The following is a 9,389-nucleotide window of genomic DNA, read 5'->3' as shown; positions in this document are numbered from 1 at the left end:
GAGATATGGGGAAACCTACTCTACTTCAATTTGAGACTTGTAGCAAAAAATATTCAAAGGTAATTCGACATACTAGTAACGTGATGTAGTAATATATTGGGTTGCCAAAATCATTTTTAATTACTTATAATTGATATTTATAGATAGTTGCGTCGCTTCACTGGTGTGGCCATGGTCGGCGTTGAAGTTGGGACCACGAGTCGTTTGGAAATGTACAGAATGGAATTGATTCCATACAATTGGTCAATTATGGGGATTGAGCATTATTTTTGACAGTTTCCATAACTATGTCTGAGAGGTAGACTCTGCTTTTGTCACCATATGTTGGGGCGCCGCTATGGATGCGGAATGGAACTCGTTCCATCGCAATATCTCCTCTATTAGGGGAAATTCCAAGTAGTTTTCAGAAATAGCATGGGCCAATCAAAATCGATTTTCTCTTTTTTTACTTTTGGTATGGTGGACGTCATCTAAAAACTTCCAACTGGCCAAATCGAAGAGTAGAGGTTTTATTATTTAACGTACCAATTAATGTAGTTAAACCCAAAACCAAATACGTTAATTATCGATTTCATGCGTTTTATCACTGAAGTGGGAGGTTAAAGGTCCCAACTGCCTCCGGATACTATATACGGATAAGAGTCACATACAAAAATCAAGATACATCTCAGGGAGTGTGGCATATGACCTGGATCGGGAGAGGCATATGTTCAGAGCTGGTGGTACACTAGACCGCTGTTTGTTCATGGATGTCGATGATCGTGTCGAAGTCAAGCAAGAGGTTTTTTTACACCAATTTAATTCGACCATCGCAGGAATTGAATGAGGTTAATGACGGCTTATTCCAATATATGGTACAGCGGACCGTGTACCCTCTACCCAACGCTACCCTCTACCCAACGTTACCTAAGTTCTTATACTCAACGCTACCCTCTACCCTATGCTCTATTAACCCCAACAACATGTGATTCAGGCTAGAGTTGATGTTGTTGATGTCCAAAGTGCGAATTATTTCAAGCTCTGTGGAGGTTTGATTTGCCCACTAGATGACTTCAAAAGGTACTAACTAACAAGATGCTCACGAGCAGTGTCGCTCAGCTCAGCGAGCTGGTAATAGTCAGTCATTGGAGCCACCTCCATTTTTCAATTGCTTTGCATTTGCTCAAACCAACTGGAGCATCTGACCACCCCTATGGCCAAATATCCAAACGCCCATGTAAAATACCGCTAGGTTAAATATCTATTTCAGGGCCAATTCATCACCAAATTTGAATCTGAGACGTAGTATTTCTTCGCCACATTGAGATCTATCGATTCTACGTCTCAATTTGCTGAAATTTGGAGTAATGAATATGAAATAGAAGTCAGAAAATTTTGTGAAAAGTTGTAGTTTATAGATGACGCGCACCATATACTTAGTTGCGTAAATAATGGCACAAAAAGAGGTAAAAAAGTAGGAAACTGTAACGTGTTATTGTGGATTTGATACGAATTTCCAGACCCCGTCGAATCTCGCCGCCGAATCGACGCTATTGGCTAATCCATTTTTGAGTGGATTTCATTGGCTCTTGCAGAAAGGACATGTATATTCAACCAATCAGAACTCCGGCGTGATTCAATATTGGTTGGACTAACCAGGAGGGTGCGGGAAATGACAAAACAGCGAGCCTCAAATGAATTGGAAGCTCCATCGCACTAGCTCTTAGTCCTCCTGATAGATACACTAGGGGATGAGGACTTTCGATTGGCCTTTCGACAAGACGCGACAATCGGGAACGCATGGTGCCGTTCACAGTCAGTGACTTCACTGTCAGCTCAAAACTGTTCGGTAATTTTAATGGGCTTGACATTCAATTGTGAGAAAATTTAAAAACTAAGTAACATAATAATAAGACATTGCTTCAAATACTGTACCGGTATGACTTGAAGTTAGTCATAATTTATGATAAACTTTGTTAGCTAACTTAGAAAGTACTAACTAGTACATGACTTTGACATCGAATATCTCTCTCACGCTTGTCTACGATCGTTGTGATGAATGTAGATATTGCAAACTTACTTGTAGGCTATCTGTCAAAGCTAGAAATATGGCGATTGCAACATTGTAGCATGAGTGATGTGTCCTCAAAGTAGCAAAAAAACGCAAATATATCATACTTTGTAAGCAAATATCTCGATGAATATACTTCGTAGCGACCTCTATGATACGTCATTATGTAGAGATAATGCTTGTGAACACGAGGAATGAGTCTCGGGCTGGTCGGTTTACATTGGTTCATGTTGTGTGGCATTGAAAGTGGCTGTCTCAAATATAACATCCAAGTTGATCAACTTTGTTAACGAAGGTTTCTATCAGCCAGGTGAAGTATGAACTAAAATCCGATGGTGTAGCATTGCGATTATAGGCAGCAGCTCCATCGAGTTCGTTCTAATATGACCATTTCCCTCACCCTCCAGGCGAATTTTGGAAGTTTAAAGCGAATTCACAATACTACTCCGTCCCAAATCACCTTCACATTCGCTATAAACTTCCAAAACTCGCCTAGTTTGTCTAATCAAAATACGCTGGAGTTCTGATTGGTTGATATATACGTGTCCTTTCTGCAAGAGCCAATCAAATCCACTCAAAAATGGATTAGCCAATAGCGTCGATTCGTGATTCGATTTGGCAGTGAGATATCTACAACAGTACTTGGAACCAATTTTTCATTTTGCTAAAATTTCTACTTGGAACAGGTCCTTTTACTATGAGTACCTAGTTGGATTGGTGAAATAGTGTACACTACCGGTGGTATTTATCAAAATGACGAAAACGCATTTTGAAACTACCAGTGTCATCTATTGTGATCGTATATATATTAGTTGTATGTGGTCGATGATTTGCACGACAAACATGCGCGTCACATTTCACAAAAGATAAATACGAAGAGCGCTCAAAATGCAACGAAGTGGTTTAAAACATCGAGTAGACAAGTGCAACCGATGCAGTCAGAGCAACCGACAACGTCGACGCGGCCGACGTCACCACAGGAGTGGCCGTAGTGGTCGCGACCTTGGAGGTAGTCTTGGAGGGAGTAGCGGTCGTGGTCACTTCGTCTTCAACAGTCGTCGTGTTAGGAGTAGGGGCAACTGTGAACTGGGGCTTGGGCGTCGTGGTCTCGGGAGGGGTTGTAACCAATGGGTCAACGTTGCATTGCTTGGCGTACGGTAGCACGTCGTTGGCAGGGACACGGGTGTCAAATACGCAACGAGGGTACTTGCCTACCAAGTTCTTGACAGCAGTCACGCACGACGGCACAGCACAAATGTCATTGGGTTGTCCGTCAAAGATTTGCTTTTGGGCATCTGAGCGACACGTGTTGTAGCTGGGGGTGCTTTCCAAGGCGTTGATTTCGCTGATCTCGACCGACGTGCAGAGAGCCTTGATTATCGGTGGGGTGGACGTAGGCGTGAGGGTCGTCTTCGTGGCTTGGCCGTTGACCAGGGCGGCAACGCATGCAGCAAAATAGACAGCTTTCATTGAGTGAGCACTGAATGGAGAATTCGAAAATGATTGACAGTAAGAGGACGGTAGCGATGAACTTTGCACGTCTATTATTTAATTATAGAAAGTTTGTATGAAATATATATCCTGGTATTTATATTAAGGCGCTGGCCAGTACCGTGACAATTTCACACCTGTTACTTCGTGTTTCCTCACTAGCCAATCCGATTCTCGATTTTGAATACAATACAAATATCAAGCTATGTGCTCTCCCCTCACGAAGTATTTTAACCAATCCAATCGATTCTTGAACAATGAAGTGCGACGTTGTGTTACAATTTAAACGATAACGTTATTTAGGTTAAACACCCAGAGGTCTGTAAAAACGGTTGGTTTAACTTGAGCGTTTAATTGCTTTATCAAGGTAACCGGACATCAATGGAATTTCCGGATAAATTTGACGCTGGACGTTTCTTCAATCAGATCATGGATGCAAGCCGTCAGCTCTTGACCTTTCTGAACGAACTGCTTGGAGTAGACAACTGCTACAACGTGATGGGTCATCACCGTTGGCAAGTTCTGTAATACAGGAAGTCCCGTATACCGTCGACGTGAACCGATGACACCAACGGGCACACGTGATGGATGGGTTACTTGGTTAACGTGTCAGCATCCAGCCAGTTGAAGCTGATCAAATGTGTCGCAAACGCTTGCTTCTCTCGATCGCTAAAGTTGGCGTTGTGGCCACAGTTCAAAGGAACCAACCGCCCAATGTCGTGCGACGGAGTGGTCTGGGCCAGCCGTAGCGCCATCGACTCTTGCAAGTACTCGACCATCGCCACCAAGGTCGTCACGTCCGCATCCTCGTGGAACGACGGGCAATCGTCCAATATCTAAGGACAAACGATTAGCATTGGAAAAGAATCCGGACGTACTTTGCACAGCACGGCATGGGCTTGGTCCAGTGATATCGGCGTCACAAAGTCATCCCGACGCCGTTCGGGTGCCGTCTCCGGGTGGTCCGCCTGGCTTTGGGCCCGCGATGGCCCCCACACCAGCAGCGACGCCATCCACGTTCGGATCGTTTCGAGTCCCCCGCCTACGTCCTCCATCACCATGACACGTGGGAACCATCACGCGCAGGAACATCATGTATGTACGTACCAGAGGCATAAAACAAGCTCTGGCCGCAATGCCCATCCACTGACGCCACGGCGCTCCAAACATCTACGATGCGCTTCTCGTCCGAATCGCTTCGAGAGGAGGGCGACATGGCCTCCCGCGCACGCTGCGCAATGCGTTCCAACGCCAGGGCAAACTCCTCGACGCTGGATTCATTCAACGGGTTGCCTAGGCAACCTCGTGGTCAGAATATATGGTACATATCTGTCATTTGGCAGGTACTGGACACGAGCGCAGTCGAGTCGTGTCGAGCCTGCAACGATCGACATGGAGGTGCAAGACATGACGTGTGGCCTCGCGCGTCCAACTTCATGTCCCCCAGCTCCAGGCGCAGCGCAATTCCCGCCTTTAACGACGATGCGTCCGATACAATCTACAAACATATTTTTTTTTTAAATATTTGCATAATATTTTTTTGAAGTGTTAAATCAGTATTCAACTTATTTTCTTTTTTACTTATAATAATTTTTTAATGAGTCCTTTAGAACAATTTGAAATTTTAAATTTATTTTGAATAAAAAAATATATAACTAAAAAAAATAGCAATATTTTCAAGAAACAACTTTTTAAATTCTAATTTAAAAAAAATAAAATTTTTAGAAATATTTACAGTTAATATAATTTTCACCGTCAGTCAGTGCAATGTTGGCTTTGATTCAATCACGTAACCTCGTCGCATGGGTCGCAGCAAATCACTTTGTGGCACCGCGCGTCCAAGTAATTGGCCACGTTATCCGTCTGCCACCGAGTGACGCATGTCAGTGCCTTGCCAGCCCACGACGCTGTGTCGAGATTGCTTAGCAAGTTGCACACGAACCAATAGCAACGACAAACCAGACGACGACGTACCAACCAACCGTTGGGCCACGGCAGGCAAATTCGCAAACGTGCGGTCGGCTACCAACAGCTCAATGTCTGCTGCATGTTTGGCCACGTACGTCGCGACCATGCCCTACAAACTCATCAAAAATCAACACCACTCAAGCTAAACACAAAAGAAAATGAGCCGACTCACTCCGATGGATTCTCCATGCACAGCCAAGCGTGTGACCCCTTGCACGACTTGTAAGTGGCGAACCATGGCCATGCCGTCAACGTTGTTTGCATGGGGCGATGGGTAGCCTTGGCATCGACCTACACAAGGCTATATAACCACCAAAGAAGAAGATAGGAGAGATGGTAGTTATTACCGTAGCCTCGGTAGTTGAACACGCACACGTTGATGCCGTGGTTGGTGTAAAATGGAATCCAATCCGATTGGAAATGGTGAAATTCGTACAGACCACAGTTGGGGTTACACAGAAGCACCGTCCGTCCGTTGTTGGAGGACGCGTTGGAGTGGCCATGCCCGGGGAGGAACATGGCGTCGATGCGGTGGCCGTCGGGGGCGTCCACCCACAGTTGCCGCCCGTTCTGGATTTTCAAGATGACGTCATGGATCGATATAGGACGTCGTACGTATCGAGCGGCCAAGTCGGCGCGCATGAGGCTTAGATTGGCCACGATCTCAAATGGACGCCGCGACTGCCATAGCTCGCTCACGAGTCGCGCTAGCCCTGTTCGCGTCTACATGTCCATGTTAAGCAAATGCCAACGCACACACTACACGCACCGGAGTCGTGGAAGGTTCACCCATGAGTTCGACAGCATCTCGGACGTCCTGAACGCACGCCTTGAATGCCACCAACATCGTCTGTACATAATAATGGTCACACTATTAGCGCGTTTTGCGCGGAGACCTACCGCTAGTGGGGCCGCGTGGAACGACGGAGCTGCTGCGCCAGCTTCTCGGGATATGGCCAACAACAAGGCAGGCTCCAGGTCGTTGGCATATTGAAGGTATAGGCGAGCCCGAGACAGCACCGCGCGGCCGTCGGGTGTTAACGTGTCTTCCTACAAGATTATATCGTTCATGACAAAGAGAATTCGGATGGACGAGCACAACGAACCGCGTCGACGATTTCGAGGGACCGGCTCAGGATGGTCATGATGTTGGTGACACAGGAGCGATAGTCGTCTCGGATGGCCACGAAAGCGGCCACGCGCGCCTGGTCCCACGGTTCCGGGGATTGCAGCAACTAGAGCGGACGTAAGCCCCGACGAAACATGACGAGGACGTACGTTGATGAGGTCGTCGGTGGTGTCGGCGGTTAACAGTAGCCACCGCTGGCACATTTTGGCAAAGTTGCGCTCGCAGTCCCGAGTCACGACGCGGAGGTGCCCAGGGTACGCGATCAAGAGGGCGACGAAGCGACCGAGGCCCACGCCGCTCGCCACCACAACCACAAACAAGCCTAGACTTGCATGATGACCTGGGATGCAGAACTCACGTACCAGGTTTGGTGATGAGGTACGCAACCCAAGCAAAGAAGGACCTGGTCGTCATGTGTCGATAGGGTTGGAGGTTGGATGGTTGCATGTGTGCTTACCATGTCCCGACAAAGAGTGTGTTTGTAATAGCAAATATGATGAACGTGGTTGCCGGGAACTAAAGATGGGATGGGGAGATTGTGGATCATGATGTGTGTGCAAATGTACGAACCATGACAAGTCTGCGAAATGGTGACCACAACTGTTGCGCTAGACATGTCGGGGGATATGTTTCTTCGCTCAAGGCCATGTCTGCTTCGTTGTCGTCGATGAGGTTGGACTCATCATCGTCCGAGTCGTCGTCGCTGTCCGACCGGGACGAGACGGTTTCCAGCTCCGGCTGGGGTTGGTCGTGGATGTCAATGTTGACGCTGGGCGACAACGAGTGCACAAGCTTTCTCATTTCTACTGTGTCCTTCGATGGTTCACCTTCCATCAGCGAAGACTTCTCGTCGCACGACTGCGCTGTCAAAGCAGCAACCAACTCGGATGAAAACGATGCCGAGAATGGACAACATTAAAATTGCCCCGTGTATATCGACGCCGTGGTGCATTTTTTTGGAAACGGATGAATTGCGAAAATGATTACCACATATCCAATTCTCGCGCAGCGATTGGCTATCTAAATCTATGCATAATGTTTCACAGGTATACCTGTCCGAATGGACATATTATGTTTCGTAAGTATGTATTGCAAGAGGTTATCTTGCTCGCCACGCATCCTTCATATACTGTGTCGTGATTGGCTAAAATCATGAGAATTACCAAGACAATAGTATTTCGCGACAGCGGTATCCAGAGCCGTGGCGCCATCGGACGCTAAGTCCCACCGATCATTCAGCATTGACTCAAGAAGACCTCTGGAATGCCTTCAAGGAATAGCAGGCGAGGTGATGAGAAGTCCAATCATGGCGAGGACGACGACGAAGTGGGTGCGAGTGCGGAGCTGCAGCGGTCGACAACGAGGTCACTGTTGCATCGTGTGTTCTCGCGCGAGAACACGGCGACGACAGTAGCAACACCACCACCTGCCCCGACGGTCTCACTGACGCCGCTCGTTCGTCCGGCGTTGGCCATTCGCATGCTTCCATCCTCCGCTGTGGATACGGCCAACTTGTTCAGTTTCGGCGACATTTACCTGTCGGACTTGAGTAACTTGCGCCAATTTGAAATCGTCAACTTGCAAGCGTGTCCCGTGCGTGTGGACCTGAAAGCCGACATTCGCAAGCCCTTCCACGCGACGTCCTGGGGGTTTCAGACACACAACGAGAACCTTACCCTCGTTCATGTCGCGCCGCACGACGACATGATGGACGACAACGACAGCATCGGGTTCACCCGATCTCACTCCAAGTCATCGATGGCGTCGTCGTCCGCGGCCGACACGACGTATCTGGACGAAGGATTCAACGAACTGTTCAACCAAATGGGGCTCATCGAGTCGCTGCTCCTTCAACCAAACCAAACCCAACGAGTTATCTTTTCCATGTGCGTCAAGTTCGACACAGCCCCGCTGCAGCACTCGTCGTCGGGCCTGTCCAGCAACCGCCCCACCGACGACTCGTCCGACGACGAGCGGCTCCATTTGCACGAAACGTCCTTTGTCGCGCTGTCCGGCCGCCTGCTCTTCGCCACGACTGTGCTCGAACCAAATGGCGTCGCTTCATCGTCCCGCCCTCCCGTCTCCACTCCGTCGGACGGCGGCGCCGCGACCATCGCCGTGCCTCTCCACGGCAACGTGTGTCGGTCGCTGCTACGCCTGGACATCAAGGACCTCCACTTTGACGACTGCGTACCCGGCGGGTCGTACGTCAAGGATTTTACCGTGTGGAACCGGTCGGAAATCCCCCTCATCTTCCGGCTCGTGACGTCGTCCGTGTCGACGCCGGAGAAGCAGCTGCTCACGTGCTCCGACTACAACACTGGCTACGCCCTTGGCGAAAGTCCGTACACGGTCGCCGCCTACAGCCACATGCGCGTCCGCGTCACGTACCGCCCCATGGAGGTAACCACGATAGCATCCATGGGATATATATATATATATCATCACTCTTCAAGACTTGAGAGGATATTGAGAGGCATCATCGACATGTATGGGATGTGTAGGTGGGGGAACAATTCTTTGAAATTCTGGCGCAGAATTTGCACGACTCGCGCAACGTCAAGACGCTGAAAATCCACGCCATTGCATCCAAGGAACACCACCGGTATGTCTAGTGAATGATAGTTAAATAATACATCGATATATATATATATATCCACTATATATACATATATCGATGTTCACTATATATATATATATATATCGATGTCCACTATATATATATATATATCGATGTCCACTATATATATA

The 9,389-nt window shown here is 48.0% G+C and overlaps 3 protein-coding genes across 18 annotated transcripts in view; 1 reads left to right on the top strand and 2 right to left on the bottom strand.

Moving 5' to 3' along the window:
* Window positions 1-2,814: 2,814 nt before the first annotated feature.
* H257_04387 (hypothetical protein) lies at window positions 2,815-3,582 on the bottom strand. Its single transcript, XM_009828884.1, has one exon. The coding sequence runs from the start codon at window positions 3,518-3,520 to the stop codon at window positions 2,954-2,956; it is 567 nt and encodes a 188-aa protein (XP_009827186.1). The 5' UTR covers window positions 3,521-3,582; the 3' UTR covers window positions 2,815-2,953.
* A 291-nt stretch (window positions 3,583-3,873) lies between these two features.
* H257_04386 (hypothetical protein) lies at window positions 3,874-7,534 on the bottom strand. Of its 16 annotated transcripts, XM_009828877.1 has the most exons (16): window positions 7,209-7,534; window positions 7,096-7,154; window positions 7,001-7,041; window positions 6,788-6,960; window positions 6,616-6,744; window positions 6,410-6,559; window positions 6,279-6,359; window positions 6,125-6,232; window positions 5,857-6,079; window positions 5,682-5,800; window positions 5,516-5,618; window positions 5,336-5,448; window positions 4,889-5,039; window positions 4,649-4,834; window positions 4,420-4,583; window positions 3,874-4,377 (listed from the first exon to the last, which is right to left on the bottom strand). In XM_009828877.1, exons 1-16 carry the CDS (start codon window positions 7,470-7,472, stop codon window positions 4,135-4,137), a joined length of 2,307 nt encoding a protein of 768 aa, XP_009827179.1. In that variant the 5' UTR covers window positions 7,473-7,534; the 3' UTR covers window positions 3,874-4,134. The 16 variants fall into 16 exon arrangements, with proteins under 16 accessions (XP_009827179.1, XP_009827170.1, XP_009827183.1 ...); XM_009828868.1 differs by having other exon boundaries at window positions 5,857-6,232; XM_009828881.1 differs by having other exon boundaries at window positions 4,649-5,039.
* A 288-nt stretch (window positions 7,535-7,822) lies between these two features.
* Window positions 7,823-9,389, top strand: part of H257_04384 (hypothetical protein) — an 11,574-nt gene continuing 10,007 nt past the window's right edge. Inside the window, exons 1-2 of the mRNA XM_009828866.1 lie at window positions 7,823-9,041; window positions 9,143-9,243. Of these exons, the coding sequence (XP_009827168.1) occupies window positions 7,902-9,041; window positions 9,143-9,243 (1,241 nt within the window). The 5' untranslated portion in view covers window positions 7,823-7,901. The remainder of the gene's footprint in view (window positions 9,042-9,142; window positions 9,244-9,389) is intronic.

This window comes from Aphanomyces astaci (assembly GCF_000520075.1).
Source record: "Aphanomyces astaci strain APO3 unplaced genomic scaffold supercont1.7, whole genome shotgun sequence".
NCBI classification, from domain to species: domain Eukaryota; phylum Oomycota; class Saprolegniomycetes; order Saprolegniales; family Verrucalvaceae; genus Aphanomyces; species Aphanomyces astaci.
Note: the sequence above shows the minus strand (reverse complement) of the source record. Positions and strands in the feature narration are given on the sequence as shown.